General features: G+C 39.2%; 1 protein-coding gene across 1 annotated transcript; it reads right to left on the reverse strand.

Moving 5' to 3' along the window:
• Positions 1 to 10,874: 10,874 nt before the first annotated feature.
• LOC121572702 (homeobox protein HMX1-like) lies at positions 10,875 to 13,334 on the reverse strand. The gene is made up of 2 exons (XM_041884723.2): positions 12,544 to 13,334; positions 10,875 to 11,788 (listed from the first exon to the last, which is right to left on the reverse strand). Exons 1-2 carry the CDS (start codon positions 12,845 to 12,847, stop codon positions 11,178 to 11,180), a joined length of 915 nt encoding a protein of 304 aa, XP_041740657.2. The 5' UTR covers positions 12,848 to 13,334; the 3' UTR covers positions 10,875 to 11,177.
• Positions 13,335 to 17,855: the final 4,521 nt, after the last annotated feature.

Consider the following 17,855-nt stretch of genomic DNA (forward strand, 5'->3'; position numbering starts at 1 on the left):
CTAAAATCACCACTGATCTCGTTACTTATGCATCTTTGGAACAAATATGGTGTTTCATTGACAGTGCCAGAGACAGGAAGGTTGAATGACCTTTGACTTTATTTTCATGTCCCAGGCACTCTGCAAGGCCTTTTTCCTCAGATAGGATCACTGTAATCCCTTAGCCCCCATTCAATATACAGAGGCACTGTGTCACCAGGCCACTAAAGTCGACTAAATTAATGGATCAATAAGCCATCTGAATGCCTATGGGAGGACAGAGATTCCCCTGGTCGCTATCGGCTTACTAGTCATAATGAATGGGCTGTTGTTTATGTTGTAAAGTGCAGTGTCATTGACTCCTTTGAAAAAGAACCCCTCTTCAGACCTTACCACTGTGGAGTAGCTACCTGGGCCTTGAATATAGGAATGTCGGCTGAAATGAATTGCCACCTAGAATATGTCAGAGTTCTTTTAGAGACTTGTGTGTCTTTAGTTATTGTGGTAACACTTTACTGCATAGTGTTCTTGTACGTACAATGTAACAACCACTGTAAATTCTCATGTTGTACTTACAGCTTTAGCCCTGTCAGTGTAATACTTCATAATAATTGTTGCACTGTACTTACAGGGCTAATTATACAACCATAAGAATACTGTAAACTGTGATCTTACCACATTGAATAACACACCCGCGGGCCACATTACATCTTCTCTCAGCAATTGGAGACCCCTGCTTTAGATGTTATCTATCTCAAAACAGAATGATGTGCAGTTTGCATACAGTCACAGTAGACCTGACTTATCGGGTGAGGATTTGCCTTTTGAGTATAGGCCTACTGCTGAAGAAACTGACTGACAATATCTCAGCTCCAATGCACTTAGAAATGTGACGAGCACAACTAGCCCTAATTGCTACTGGTTGATTTATCAATTTCACTATACCCAAAGGCTGCTTTGTGCACTACTAATTAGTGGTAATTATAGATCCCATAGTAGAATGCACTGGCATGGCTTGAGAGTAGTGCATTCATCACTGAAGTGTGAGAAAAAAAGATTAATTACACATTATTAGGGTAATTGAGCATCTGTTAATAAAACGCTCACTGCCTGTTAACAACAAGTTAAGAAAAAGTTCACTGCCTGTTGAACAGAATGGATAGCTGACATTTTACTGGCTCCTGACCAATTCTGCTATTTTGCGGGTTTTTTGGAGCTGATCGTAACTTTTTTTTGTACATAACGTTTCCTAAAGGAGCTTCTGGACATTAGAACAGTGATCACTAATCTCAATTTGGATGACAATTTCTACTTCAACGAGTCAGCGACGCAGGACATACTGCTCAACCCGGACCATGCCCTAATCCCTGAGAATGTATGCACTCACTACTGTAAGTTGCTCTGGATAATAGCGTATGGTAAATGTTTCTCTCAGTTGTGGCTGAACAAGGACATGGATAATAGAAATCTAGTTGTTTTTTCTATGCAGGACAAAACGGCAGCTTCGGGTCAAGAGGGGAGGTGGTGTCTCTTCGTTCACAACAGCTGTTGCGCGATCTCTAATATTAAGGAAGGCTCGAGGTTCTGCTCGCCTGAGTTAGAATACCTCATGATAAGCTGTAGGCCACACTATTTACCAAGAGAGTTTTCACCTATATTTTTCGTTGCTGTCTATTTACCACCACAAACCGATGCTGGCACTAAGACCGCACTCAACGAGCTGTATAAGGCCATAAGCAACCAATAAATCTGCATTAAAATCACTAGTGGCCAGTGATTTTAATGCAGGGAAACTGAAATCCGTTTTACCACATTTCTACCAGCATGTCACCTGTGCAACTAGAGGCAAAAAAACTCTAGATCACCTTTACTCCACACACAGAAACACATACAAAGCTCTTCCCGCCCTATTGGCAAATTTTACCATGACTCTATCCTCCTGATTCCTGCTTAAAAGCACAAACTCAAACAGGAAGTGGTCCAATAAAGCGGATGCTAAGCTGCAGGACTGTTTCGCTAGCACAGACTGGAATATGTTTTCAGGGATTCATCCGATGGCATTGAGGAGTTTACCACATCAGTCACTACAGTGACCGTACGTACGTACATATCCCAAACAGAAGTCATGGATCTACTAAGCTAACATATGGAATTGTTTTAAGATGGTCATACCATGGATCATTTAGCTATTTGATTTTGAATTTTAAGACCCCTGTACTTATCATTTTTTATTATTTGATAAAATATAGAATTTGGCCTTTACTACTATAGCCCATAGAAATGCATTGAATAACACACTCATAAATGGCAAAACAGACAGTCAAAAAATTTATCATAACCAATACGTTTTTGAAGTGTCTTTCCTATATCTAGGAGATTTTTTGGGGGGGGACATGTATTGAACACCTTTTTTTTGGTTGGCACAAAACTACCTCCATACTTCCATTCATTTTTTTAATCCGGTACCGGTTACCTTCAGACGAGTCCCGTGACACTTGTGGCGGTCTGTAGCCCAAACGGTTAGGACAATACAGACAGAAGTTGGCACATCAGCAGTACCTACCAGACAAGCTAAATGCCTTCTATGCTCACTTCGAGGCAAGCAACGCTGAACCATGCATGAGAGCACCAGTTGTTTCGCACAACTGTGTGATCACGCTCTCCGTAGCTGATGTGAGTAAGACCTTTAAACAGGTTATTATTCACAAGGCCGCAGGGCCAGACGGATTACCAGGAAGCGTATTCAAAGTGTTTTCACTGACATTTTCAACCTGTCACTGACCCAGTCTGTAATACCTACGTTTTAAGCAGACCCCCATAGTCCCTGTGCCCAAGAACGCCAAGGTAACCTGTCTAAACGACTGTCGCCCCAGAGCACTCACATCTGTAGCCATGAAATGCTTTGAAAGGCTGGTCATGGCTCACATCAACACCATCATCCCAGATACCCTGGACCTACTCCAATTCGCATACCGCACCAACTGATCCACAGATGACGCAATCTCTATTGCACTTCACACTGCCCTCTCCCACATGGACTAGAGGGACTGTAGTGGACGGGTCGAGAGCTTCAAGTTCATTGGTGTCCACATCACTAAGGATCTATCATGGTCCACACACACCAACACAGTTGTGAAGAGGGCACGACAACGCCTCTTCCCCCTCAGGAGGCTGAAAAGATTTGGCATGGGCACTCAGATCCTCAAAAAGTTTTACAGCTGCACCACTGAGAGCATCTTGACTAGCTGCATCACCGCTTGGTATGGCAAGTGCTTAGTGCGTACGGCCCAGTATATCACTGGGTCTGAGCTCCCTGCCAGCCAGGACCTCTATTCCAGGCATGTCAGAGTAAGGCCCTAAAAATTGTCAAAGACTCCAGCCACCCAAGTCATAGACTGTTCTCTCTGCTACCGCACGGCAAGCGGTACCGATGCACCAAGTCTGGAACCAACAGGACCCTGAACAGCTTCTACCCCCAAGCAAAAGACTGCTAAATAGTTAGTCCGGGTAGCTAGCTATTTGGTTCACTATGTAACTATCTACACTGACCCTTTTTGCACTAACCTTTTAATTTTTTTACTCACCACATATGCTGCTGCTACTGTATATTATCTATCCTGTTGCCTAGTCACTTATTCCTAGTTATATGTACATATCTACCTCAATTACCTCGTACCCCTGCACATCGACTCAGTACTGGTACCCCGTGTATATATCGTTACTCATTGTGTATTTATTATTACTTTTATTATTATGTGTTATTACTTTTCTATTATTTCTCTATTTTCTTTCTCTCTGCATTGTTGGGAAGAGCCCATAAGTAAGCACTTCACTGTTAGTCTACACCTGTGGTTTACGAAGCACGTGACGAACACAATTTGATTTGATTTGAAGGCAATTGATAAGGCTTGACATGGAATCCTCAATCCAAGTTGTCCCTCTTAGCTAATACAAATATGATTTAGCATGACAACATTGGGTCAGGACCTCTGATATAAAAATGAGACATTGACACATTGATTTCTGTAGAAACAAGAAAAGTAAGTAAGCTCGATGTCTATAATGCAGAAATATACACACACACGCATGCATGCATGCATGCACGTCACACACACACACACGCACACACACACACACAGACAGAGAGAGAGTTCTCCTGTGTTTTAGATCAGTATAGTCATGTACACCCCTTGGCTACCCTGGCATTCATTGCCCACTCAGTGTTTTCGACGTGATTCAACCTGACTTTTCCAATCTTCACAGGAATATGGGCGCATTGCAATGAGAAGCTATGATATGACCAAAGCAGTTGGACGGTGCTGTGTGTTTCTGTTTAAGCTATAACAGGGAAGCATTTTCATTTTAGTGGCATGAGAAAGACTCACGCCACAATGGTTCAACGCGACCGCATGATCTCTCGCAATTCGGGATCAATGATCTCAAACAATGCAGTAAAAAAAGTTTTATTTTAACACGGAATCAGAAACATGTGCTCATGGGTACTCATGGTCAGATCTGAGAGAAGTGCTGACAGTTCTAGACAGCCTAGAGCTGTTGTACAGCCCAGAATAACTCCAAACCAAACTCACAGTGCTATTTCTCGATAGAAAACCCCTCCTTTGTAGGCCACGTCTGGCAGGAAGTCAATAGTATGTATTAAACTACCTATAATGCTCCCCAGTTATCGATAGCCCTAAATGAGTGCATATGGTGTCTTGGCATTGGATTCTTTTGATCAGGTTGAGATTTTAATGGATTTTTTTTGTCACTTCTGACTGACAAGTCTGCGGATTGTATCCCGGCTCAAGTAGACTAAAGGCAGCCAAAGGGTCATCTGAACCTTGTGGTTTGGGCGCAGAGTGCTTAGATACAGAGAGTGAACACTGCGTTGGCAACCGTCGGACACTGGGAGAGTCAGGAAGTCTGGCCACTGTAACCCCCCTTAAACACACACACACTCTCAGAGACACTCACTTAGACGCACATGCATGCACGCACACACACACACGCACATACACACAATTTGCACATAGCCGCTCACACACCGCCTCACCCCAAATGTGCATGCGCACACACAGACACCACACACTCCATAAGAGAGCTTTATTTCATCAATAGGGATCATATTACTATTTTTGTGCCCAACACCTGAACTTTTTCTGAGAATACACGTGATGTGTCAATCTGTCATTGATTGATAACATTTATAATATGTATCCTGATTCATTAACCAAGAGACTAAAAAGCAGTCTACTGTACTTTTTTCTGTTAAATTATATTGATTATATTCCAGATTAAATTACAATATATTTCTGTAATCCACATGTAAAAACAATCGTCCATTGTAGCACAGCTAATTTGAGTGGAACTAATCTGAGTACAATACTACTATAGTTATGTACTTGAAAATGTATCAATTGACCAATTTGGCACATTTGGGCAGACTTGTCCAGTATAGTCCAGTATTGCAACGCTTCACTGGATCAATCTGAAACTTTGCACACACTGCTGCCTTACAGTGGCCAAAATCTAAATTGCGCCTAAACTGCAATATTATATTGTGGCCTTTCTCTTGCTTTTCAAAGATGAAAAATAAATAAATTTGAAAATGCATGTTGTTTTTTTTTATTATCTTTTACCAGATATAATGTGTTATATTCTCCTACATTAATTTCACATTTCCACAAACTTCAAAGTGTTTCCTTTCAAATGGTATCAAGGATATGCATATCCTTGCCTCAGGTCCTGAGCTACAGGCAGTTAGATTTGGGTATGTCATTTTAGGCGAAATTTTAAAAAAAGGGTCCGATCCTTAAGAGGTATATATATATATATATATATATATATATATATATATATATATATATATATATATATATATATATATATATATATATATAGATAGATAGATAGATAGATAGATAGATAGATAGATAGATAGATAGATAGATAGATAGATAGATAGATAGATAGATAGATAGATAGATAGATAGATAGATAGATAGATAGATAGATAGATAGATAGATAGATAGATAGATAGATAGATAGATAGGTGTAAGAGAGAAATATATATATATTATATACATATATATGTATATATAATTTGACCCGTACAATGATAACGCTTTCCAATTTCAAGGGTTGCACATTTTTTATTATTTACTAATTAGTATTTACTTATTTGCTTATTATTTATACATATTTGCCAACTGCTTATAGATTGTTTATAACACTGTGAAAGTGGTATATTTAAATATAGTTAATTCTGTAGTGTTAGTGTTAGTATTTAATTTATAAATGTCACTCATGTCACCCTCAAAACGCTGTATATTTTTTGTTGTTGCAGATATCGCCATTGTTCTCGGTCATAGGTCTGCACACACAACCTTCATGCATAGTACTCCTTTACTATTAAAAGGCACCAACGAGTACTGGAGGTTCACCATGTGTATCCCACTGATAATCCCACTGTTAATGAATGCAAGATTGGACAAATTCTACTACATGTCTGTTCCATCTGTACACAATGGTAATAAACAACTTTGTCAAGGTTTTATTTTCATTTCACTTCCCATTTCACTTGTTATTTCTTCACGTTTTAAAAGGGCCAAAGTGCTGTTGGATTTCATATGTCCAGTGCACAGTCTTTAACAAGGGACGAGAGGCCGGAATTTAGTCGAGAAACCAACTGATTTGAGTGCAGACTAAGTGGTTGAGTGAACAGGTTAACAGTGACAGGCCTTTGAGCAGCTGTGACAGGGAGAAAGCAGCGCGAGGCTCTGCCACTGAAGGGGTAAGTGACCCGGAAACACTGTGGAAGTGCAGCCAGCGTGGCCCTTTAGGAAAAATCTCTCCACAAGCCGCTATTGCCCTTCTCTATGCAAATACCCATGATGCACCATATCTCTGCTTCATTGTTTTCTTTTTCTCTTGCAAGCACATAATACATACATACATGCACCATTACACACACACACACACACACACACACACACACAAACGCAAACACACACACACGCAAGCAGAAAATATTTAACATAGATCATCATAAAAGCGCCAACACACACACATAGAATAAACAGCAAATACACAAGGTTACACATGAATTAAGCATCAATGATGTCCTACATTGTGACAAGCAACCCCTGCGTGGTTTTTGGGTAGTGCACAGAACTGAACGTCTGTCACTTGTCTAACCATTCAAGTCCTACTTGCTTATAGTAGTACTTATATATAAGCATTTAGCCCCACTCAATTGAGGCTAAACCCTATTTACATGGTAATTACATTGCAAGTAAAGTGCAACTACAATGTAGATACATTGTTACTCTTACAACTGTTACTGAAGATAACTGTATAACCTTAATGGTTGAGGAAAGGTGAACATAATTAATTCCAGTTTGCTAGAAAATGTAATAAAGATTTACATGTGTACCTGCACAAACTGCAGACAGGCATCACATATTTAACTTCAGATAAAGTGTTACCAAATGATCACTTGGGGAGGACAAAAAACATAAAACAATAACATTAATACTTATTGAAGCTTGCCATATGAATGTTGAATATCTGAAGTAATATACTGTATAACATTATTCTCTATAGTCCAAATGTAATTCAACAAGCTCAGAAATTGCAAACGTTACAACGTTTTTATTGCATATTATCATTTTCATTATATAAATCAACAGCTTTACAATCTGTCATTTGAAATGCTTTTAGATAATGACATGAAATCGTTATATTTCAAATGAACATGGAACTGCAAAGGTAAGGCCATATAAATTAAACGCTAATAAGACTTCACAGAGAGAAAGATATGTCAACAATTCAAGACAGAGTATAACTATAATAGTTAGAAAATCTTATATGGAACTATAGGAAGCAAGTAACAACTAATGGTGGGATAATAAAGTTGGCCTAATAAAGTGAAGCAATAGTTCAAACATCAAATTCCAAGCACAACATAAACATACATTCATTCAAATGTCATTACTGTACAAAATAAAATGGATCAAAGTCCAATAATTCATGCATAGATCCTACTTTGGTATGGTGTGTATTCATAGACGAAATAGCTGTGTGAGGAATAGAAATAACAATAATAATGATATAAAATAATCATATAAAATAATAATAACGTGTAGACTATATTGACAATATAGGCTCCCCTTGGGCCCAATTATTTATTTGAACTCAAAACCATATCACTTTGTATTAACTAAATGTTTTACAATTGTGAAGGACTAAAAGTGGCACATGCACGTCGTGCATTGGTCAAGGACGCAAATGTCACGAGAGAGCCACCATAAACTGAATAGGCCTATTAATATGTGTGAACACTGAAGAAAGTTGGCATATTCAATTATGCTTAATTTGTATTAACATCCTTGAAAATGAAATCAAAATAATAAAAACTTTACTAACACTTGTCAGTTGGCGCCCTAATTCCAAACGTTTTTGACTGGTATGGACGTCGACTGGGTAGCGCTTTCCAGAGTTGGCTACATCCCTAAAAGTCAACCGTCTGCATCGAACAGGCTAAAATATTTACCAGCGTTTGAGAAATAAATGTAAGGCGCGCTGTTTCCTGGATACATAACAGGGAAAGGCATTGGTATTAAACATCCGCCCAATATGTTGCTATCTTTGTAAATAGTTGGTAATTGCGAATTTTTCCCGGAATCTGAAAAGTGGTCGACTGGAACTGGTCCTTCGATGTCGGTGGATAGCTGTCGCTTCAATTTATTCCGGCGATTCTGGAACCAAATTTTCACTTGAGTCTCGGTAAGTTGTAAGGAATTCGCCAGACATGCCCGTTCTACACTGCTCAGGTATCTTTTCATGTCAAAGGTAGATTCCAGCTGAAAAATCTGCCTCTTGGAGAATATAGTGCGTGTTTTCTTCTTTGCCATTGCTTTGGTTTTCGAGTTTCCTTTATGTTGCTCAGATACATCTTCGCAGCTGTTCGAACTCTCTGTCCTTGGACAAGTGTCAATCATCTTCGTCGCGTCGACATCCTCCCCACAGACTGAAAGCGCACAAGCTGCATCGTGGTGGGCACTGTTTGTTTGCGCTGTGAAATGAAGCGATAAAACTGGTTTTGATGCAATGCTGACACCAACTCGTATTTCATCTGCGAAACCCACTAGATCACAGTAAGTGGAATATAAAAAATTACATAACCCAGACTTTAAAGTAGCCTGGGCTAGATAGTATTTTAATTGCTCAGCTGTTATTGTTTACCATAAATGAACAAATGCAAAACATTAAAGGGCTAGTTAAAGACAAGCAAATATGGGCTCACCTGTTTCGTGTGTTGTGTAGTCTGACTCATCATGCCTTCTTTGAACTTCGTAGCCCTCATATCGGGGCGTAAAATTATGTTTACACCTTGCGTCGCTCTGCACTTTTGAATCATATGCGTCTAAATTGCTCTTGTTGTTTTGCTTCAGATTTAGAATATTGTCTATAGTGAATTTCAATGAAGCAGTCCGACAGGGAATAGCCTCCTTGTTCATATTCCCCGACATTTACAGTTTTCCTTCTGTTCTGAATGGTGAATTGAGTTCCCCAAAACTTCGAAGCCTACAGATACTCGAAGCACCATTGCTCCTCGATTGCAACTATACCAGGGCGTAGGGTACCGTTATTCAATGAACCAGAAGACTGTGGTTTAGCAGCTTTTGATTGGTGAGGTTGCGAGGCAGCGTGACGCCAAATATCAGATGATGGCGGGAAGCATCTTTAGGCAAGACTAGAGTTAACCTCCTGGATTGTTTCCTGGTGTTTCCGGGGAATATTCACGATACAGTTAAATAGTGCCCAAACGATTTTTTGGATGTTTACCAATGCTTTTCAGAATTACATGAAGAGTTGGCATATAGGTTAGCTAAAATATATATTCTAGGCCTATATGTATGTACAATATTTGTTTTGTATTGTTAGGTATTACTGCACTGTTGGAGCTAGAAACAAAGCATTTCAGTGCACCTGCGATAACATCTGCAAAATATGTGTAAGCAACCAATAGAATGTGATTTGATTTGAAGTGGTCACATCCATACAATTGAGACTGTTATTAACCAGTTAGGTATGTAGACCTACACTTGATCACTTTTGCTCCCATTAATCATATGAATTGAAACGTTAATGTGTAATGGGGGCACTGATATTATCTCTCCAACAGATTAATCATAATTACATCTTGTAGTTTTATTTTATTTTGAGTATACACATTAGAAAGCTTTAGGGAGATTGAGGTTTTAGAAATGTATTAGGTTAATTAATAATGTTAGGATATGAGGCCTATATTCTAAATGTTTTATTCACATGTCCTAATTTGACCAAATCAGTTTCCATTATGTCTAATGTGGTTCATTTCAACTATTTCATTTAATGAATCATTTTACACAACTTTATTTACAATTTCAGTCTGATGATAAGTACCCTATAGGCCTACATTCAATTCGAAGTGTCAAAAAACAGTGAAACGTTCTGTTACCTGTGCCCCTATAACCTACTGAACCTAAAAAAAAAATCACTGATAAACTATAAGAAGAAAGGTATTTTAAGTCATCACTTTAGAAATCTGTGTTTACTCAACATTGGTGTGGAATTTCTCAAATTAGGCCTAAATGCAGGGGCATAAACAATTTAGCCTGGAAAATATCCAGGTGAATGTTTATGTATTATGAAAGGGAAAAATGCGTGTTGCTGTGGTTGTATTAGGTTGTCAGTGTATTTTCAATGGCCATAGGCCTAGCCACTGGTCAGACAGAACCTTACTGAGACTAATTATCAACATAAGATACCTTCGTGCTAATTATGAGAATACAAAGCAGGCCTTCTCGGCAACACAATAAACATGAAACATGGTGTGCACTTCATCTATTTTATTTACATTGATCGGACAACTCTTGTGTACAAAATGTCAAATGAAACCCAGTTTAAATAAGAAATATGAAATAATACAGTTCCCCGTAACCCCATGCTCATAACTTGCATATTAAAAGAAAGTAGTTGAGGCTATAAGCTACACAGCTTGCTCAATGAGTGTCATCCCCTTATGAATGTGGCTGTGATCTTGGTGATTTGCAATAAAGTCACCCTCAGCAATAAACTCTTGAAGGGATTATCTCTACTGTGTCCAATACTCAAATTGTTAGTTTAATATAATACACCAATAATGTGTGCCTCACACAAGGCCTGTCATTTGTGATCTTATAAAAGACATGGGGTGGGTGAACTGGGAGAGGGGAAAATTCACAGTACTCGAGAAACCCACTAAGGGTGGCGACACCTGTGCCAGGTTTGCGTTCAGTGTCCCAGGTGAAGTGTTCTCGTGGTATAGAATAGGAACCCTGACAATCCTTTGGGCCGAATAGGAGACGCTCGTGGACGCCATGTCGGCAGCTAGCTGTCTCTTCCACTTGTTCCTGCGGTTCTGGAACCAAATCTTGACCTGCGTCTCGGTAAGTTGTAGAGAAGCGGCCAGCCCCGCCCGCTCGGTGCTGCTCAGGTAGCGTTTCATGTCGAAGGTGGACTCCAGCTGGAACACCTGTCTCCGGCTGAACACGGTGCGGGTCTTCTTCTTGCGAGCTGCTTTCGTATCAGGTGTGTCACTGTCGTCTCGCGCGAAGCAGGATGGCCCTGTTTCGTCATCCTTGTCATCTGTCAGACTGCCCTCTGCCATCTCGTTGCGTTCGTCGTGGTCTTCCACCGGCTCCGGTACAGCAGGGGAATCCCGGTCGCTGGTTGGTAGGGAGTATCCGGGGTCATCTGAGTTGCTGGAGTGGCATTGCGGACCTGAAATAAACGAGGAGTATCATGAGGAGTGCCATTGGTAAACTGTTTCTGCTACATTTTACGCACCGGCCAATAGGGATCAATAAGTGCATGATCATCTCTCAATCATGATATCAACCCTCATTGCAGGAGTGACACTTGATTGCAGTTTTCGATGGTAGTCGATTTTTTAAGTGCTGCGGGCAGGCCACATATCGACTTGAGAAACTATGACCTCTAGCTTGTAATGAAACTTGTAATTAAACACAGTAGCCTTGCAAATGTATAATAAGCAACATAATTCTGGTTTATAAGCTCCATTTCCAATCAGTGTTATGTTTGAAATGTATTGAAGTGGCGTGCCATACCCCGTGTAAAGAGGACCCCGTGTAAAGAGGAACCGCATGGAGATATTTTACGCACCGGGTAAGAGCGAATACACTAATGTTATTATGGTTTGTTGCACAATATATGGGCTATGCATGACAAAAAAATGCAATGCAATGTTGTCTGTTTTTACTGCCATGCCACCATTTATTGTGTATTGACACTGAAAATGGCTAACATTACGCACAGCAACCTCCAAGCATTGTCGAGCACAGCTCTTTCACGTTGTTTTATCCTCATTATCTGAGGAAATGCGTAAACTATCCTCACATGCTCGTTGTTGAGCGGATCTCAAGCTAGTAAGCAAGCTACAGTTTGGTGTGGTTATAGGCTATGTCGCTTTCATACAGACATAAACATAAGGGCCAATTAACAAAAGTGACACTTACTTTGTAAATCGCTGCAAGCTTTATTGGGCGATGTCCCACACCAGTCCGAAATGCAACCGGCTTCAGCAAGGCGTTGGGCGTTTAACCCAAAGTAAGACACTTGACGCTCCACTTGGCCCCAGCGGCTCTCAATGACAGCGACTTGGTTGAAAGACAGTCCTATTTCTTTACAACCCCCATCATCTTCGGTCGTAGACCGCCTGTCTGTAGTCCTGGTAGTAGAGCGAAGTAAATTCTCAATTGAAAATGATGAGCTTCTTGACGTTGGACCGTGACGTTGAGACTCCGATTCCTTATCAAGCATATTTCGTCGTTTTCAAACCACCTAGTCACCGATAAATAAATTACTTTTAAATACTTACGTGCTGTTTAGACATTACTGGGTGTCGGTTTAGCTTTTTTTCAGCTATACCTACTATGTCTATCGAAGTCTGCCGAGCTATCCATGAGAGCTCGAGCCAGAGTGTGAGACGGTGAGAGAATCCGTAGATAAACTACTGTAAATTCAACAGCGCGAGATCCACGCGTAGCAAAGAAATTGCGTCTTGCGATTGGTCAGTGGAGGAAGCGAGCAAGATTACTATAGAAAATAAGAGAATTACTCGCATTGAGCTACAACCACTGTGTGATAGTCTGCCTTGAGGGGTTGGAGGGACCCTGTCTCTCAGATACTTTATTTAGGTCAATTAGGGAGCAAATCAAAGCAGAGATACGGCGGTGTCCCCGGGCTGGGATGCATAGTAGAAGAAGAGACCGCTTCTTGGAGAATGACACAGTACCTCCTATTGGCTACTTCTGTCTATGCAAGCTCTATATTTATTGTGCCATTCATATTTGCCTGCGTGCATTCGTTCTCGTGCAATAATTATTCAATTGATAGGAGGGTGGACACGTGCAATTCATTGAATAGCAATAGATTATCAACAGCATTTCACAGTCAATTCAGTTTAGCGAAGCATTTTTTAACCCCATTATCTAAAAGGGAATAGAAAGTCCAGGTATAGGATTTCGATATTGCAGGAATTAATTTAGCATTATTTGTCACTATGGCCTATGATATCCTGGCATTATTTAGCAGGAAATGTAAGCTATTGTTCTGGGACTAGTTTTCCTCTATTTGAACAGGCTTATTATGTTGTAATTGTTTAGTCAACATGTTTTCGTTTTTTCTTTGGCCTACTTTTATAAGTTAGGCCTACTTTAGTGTCCAATATGCGTCCCAAGATATCTCAGTCAAATAATGATATCGTATTTATTGTAGGGCTACCAACTTTCAAGTTGTTTAGCCAAATTAATAGTAAAAAAATTTATAACAGGGTAGCCTACATTCAAGTGGTTTCCTGTATAGTCGTATTTTAGTATAATAAACTAACATAAATAATGCAAACCCGCGTGTGAAATATCATGTTTTATTGGGCCTGAAGTTCTAATAAGTTGTGTATTGTATAGCGTGTTTATTGTTTATTGTATTATATGTGTAAAACATGTTTTCTTGAATAGTCTTTATGAAAGCAATGAAATTCAGTTTAGGAGCATTGTGTATATTATTATTATCATTAAAAAATGCATAAACTCTGCTATTGCTTCTAACTTTTTATTTTATTTACAATTCCACATTATGTTCTGAACTTGGCCAGTAAAACATCAAACAATATCCCAAACAATTTCCCAAGTGTCTTCAACACAATTTAGTAAAACTAAGCCACCATTGATATTCGAAATGTTTATTGAATGTTATAATGTTATAGGGTTCATTACCGACCTTTAATGAAGTGCATTACTAATCAATATTTTGTTTTAATCGTTTCATGATAAATGTTAGGTTAAGATCACATTTGCCTCGTACAATATGGGGCGTTATCATATGGTCAGATATGTGTTTTTTATTTATTTATAATTAAGCAATAAGGCACGAGGGTGTGTGGTAAATGGCCAATATACCATGGCTAAAGGCTGATAACCAATAACCAATCAGAATTTTAAACCTCCATTTACATTACTAGATTCAATATTTTCCCAATTTGTTATTATAGATTGACTTCATAAGCATTTCAACTTTATTGTGTATTTTCTTACCAAGTCTCAGTAAAGTTTTTAGTTGAATTTAGGATTGTTGATGGACCACCAAGTTCTGTCCACCTAATTCTGAAAATGGAATCTCTTTTATTTCCTGTGCTTTGTAGGATTAACGTCTTTTAGGTTAGTTGACAAAAAATATTTTTGTTTTTAAGTGTGATATGATCTGTGATAACCCTACAGGCATCACGCATCATCCATTTTTCATAATTGTCTCATGATAAACTTATGATGTGTCTAATTGTTCAATTCACCCATGCTGGACTTGAGAACATATGACTCATCCCTAAGAGGGGCTCTTATGGCCTATATCATATTTCAGGCTCTGCAGCTCTTTGCTTGACGTCTTGTTTTGGTCATTCTGAAGAGACTGTGTGAGAATCTGTGACTAGGGCGGCATGACAATACCTCAACTATAACCTTATACAGTGTCTTCACCGAGTGACCCCCATCGAAAAATACTACTGAGAGAAAAACACAGGTGAAACATACATTGGCACTTTACATTAAAGTAACTGTCCAGTGAAAATCTCACTTTTAAAAGTTAATATTCTGTTAACTCATACCGAAAAGATGTTGTTGACTCGTCCTATACTCGTATTTGTGGTCAAAGCATAAATTGGTCAAAAAACACTTAAAAAACCCAACCTCAAACTTGTATCTCAAACAAACCATAAAAAAAAAGACTATTGCTATTTCCACATAGAACATGATGTCACGTTGACTCATTGGCTGAGCTGGCCAATCAGCGGTCTACTCTCATAAATATTTTTAATGACCGGTATACACCATTCTGTTGTTGGGGTACGCCCACACCATTCCAAAACAGAAAAGCTGCTTTTTAACTTTTTAACTTTTTTTGGAAGGAAAACTATTTAACTCATATTGTAATTAATTATAGATCATATTTAATAGAAATCTGGAAACACTGGACAGTTACTTTAAGTGGGTCTAAAACCTAGTAGGCAGGAATGTAGGCTCTCTTTTCTACTTAGAACAGTGATGTTCATTTGCAGTTTGTGTAATATCACATTGTACAATTTATATGCATTAGGTTTGTAGTCTAATTATTGTGGTTAAATCTAACCTCACTCTATAATAATAACTATTTGTAGAGTGCTTTTCAATACAGCTAACAAAGTGCTTCACTTGATAAAGAAAAGGATAGCCACACACTCTAGGAGCTCAGATGCAATAATTTAATATCAACGTTTCGACAGCCAATATTTTTTATTTATTTTTTTAAATACTTACAAATAAACAAAGACAGGAGTAAGGAGGATTAATTCAAATCATACATTAAAAGCATCTTTATAAAAGTGTGTCTTCAGCAGGGATTTAAAAAGAGCCACTGAATCTTCAAGCCTGATCTCCTCTGGCAGACCATGGCCTAATGGCAAATGCCCGGTCTCCTTTCGTTTTCAACCTAGACATTGGAATGGTCAACAGTGCCCTGCCAGAGCATCTCAGGCTGCGTCCTGGCTCGTCGGGAGATGAAATATCAGAGATATAGAATGGGGCTAAACCAAACCTTAAACATGATCAATACTATTTTAAAATCTATTCTAAAAGTGACTGGTAGCCAGTGTAGAGAAGCTAAAATAGGTTTTATATGGTTACATTTTATGATGCCTGTTAAAAGCTGAGCTGCAGCATTTTTAACTAACTGTAGATGATGGAGTGATTTCTGACTGAGACAGGTATACAAAGAGTTACAGTAATCTAGGCGTGAGGAAATAAAAGCATGTATAACTTTCTCCAGCTCAGTGACTGAAATAAAATTATTGACTTTAGCTATATTTCTTAGCTGATAAAGGCAGGTCTGGACAACCTTCTTTACATGCAGCTCGAGGTTTGGGTCAGGGTCAAAGAAGACACCAAGGTTTCTGGCCATAGGCTTTACATTTTTTTTACATTTTAGTAATTTAGCAGACGCTCTTATCCAGAGCGACATACAGTTAGTGAGTGCATACATTATTTTATTTTTCATACTGGCCCCCCGTGGGAATTGAACCCACAACCCTGGCGTTGCAAACGCCATGCTCTACCAACTGAGCTACATCCCTGCCGGCCATTCCCTCCCCTACCCTGGACGACGCAGGGCCAATTATGCGCCGCCCCATGGGTCTCCCGGTCGCGGCCGGCTACGACCTTTACATTTGTGGACAAATGACCAAGGTTATCTACAATCTGGGTTCTAGCAAGGTGGGGGCCAAATAAAACAACCTCTGATTTCTTATCATTGAGCTGGAGAAAATTGTCATACATCCAACATTTGATGTCAGCAAGACACTTTTGAAGGGTAGCTATGCTAGCTTGGTCACTGGGTCTGATTGGTAGATAGAGCTGTGTGTCATCCGCATAGCAATGAAACTGAATGTTATATTGTGGATGATGTCACCAAAGCAAAGAATGCACAGGGAAAAAAGGATAGGGCCCAGAATTGACCCTCTAGAAATATTGCTTTTTTTATTACAGTTGACATATCCTTGAAATTGTGCAAGACACAAATTATAACAGTTGTACTCGGCTATGCAGTGTGTACCCACATTGTAATTACATTGAATGCACAAATTACAGTATATGTTTTCAAGAAATTCCAAATCATGAGAGCATTCAAAATATCGAACACAGAAAAACACAAACCTAACAATGCAAGTAATAGAGAAACGTTGAATCCTTACAAGAACACGACAGGACAGGACAGGACATCCAGCCTTCCAAGAGATTTACACAGTTTTTTCCTTCTAGACTCCTGGATATGACCATGGCAGGGTCGACCAAACTGGGGACCGCGGGTCAAACTTGGCCTTCGACAACGCTTGGTTTGGCCTGCCAGGACCACTAAGGAGGCTTTTTTTTTAGGAAGTCAGTCGGGCTCCCAACTTATTGTTGAGAGTTATTATAGTAGAATACAAATCAAATCAAATCAAAATGTATTCATCACATGCTTCGTAAACAACAGGTATAGACTAACAGTGAAATCTTACTTAAGGCCCTTCCCAACAATGCAGAGAGAAACAAAATTATAATAATAGAAAAGTAAAACACATAATAACAAAAGTAATAATAAATACACAATGAGTAACGATAACTTGGCTATGTACACAGGGTACCAATACCGAGTTGATGTGCAGGGGTACGAAGTAATTGTCTGTGATGAGTAAAAAAAGTTAGTGCAAAAAGGGTCAATGCGTATTTGGTATTTTATTGGGTATTTTATTAGGATCCCCATT

Source organism: Coregonus clupeaformis, chromosome 8, assembly GCF_020615455.1.
Source record: "Coregonus clupeaformis isolate EN_2021a chromosome 8, ASM2061545v1, whole genome shotgun sequence".
NCBI lineage: Eukaryota > Metazoa > Chordata > Actinopteri > Salmoniformes > Salmonidae > Coregonus > Coregonus clupeaformis.

Excerpts from the sequence above, each read along its gene's own strand:
- LOC121572702 (XM_041884723.2), bottom strand. The coding sequence starts at position 12,847 with ATGCTTGATAAGGAATCGGAGTCTCAACGTCACGGTCCAACGTCAAGA. Across the intron at positions 11,789-12,543 it reads AGCTTGCAGCGATTTACAAA|GTCCGCAATGCCACTCCAGC; the intron begins GTAAGTGTCACT and ends CGTTTATTTCAG.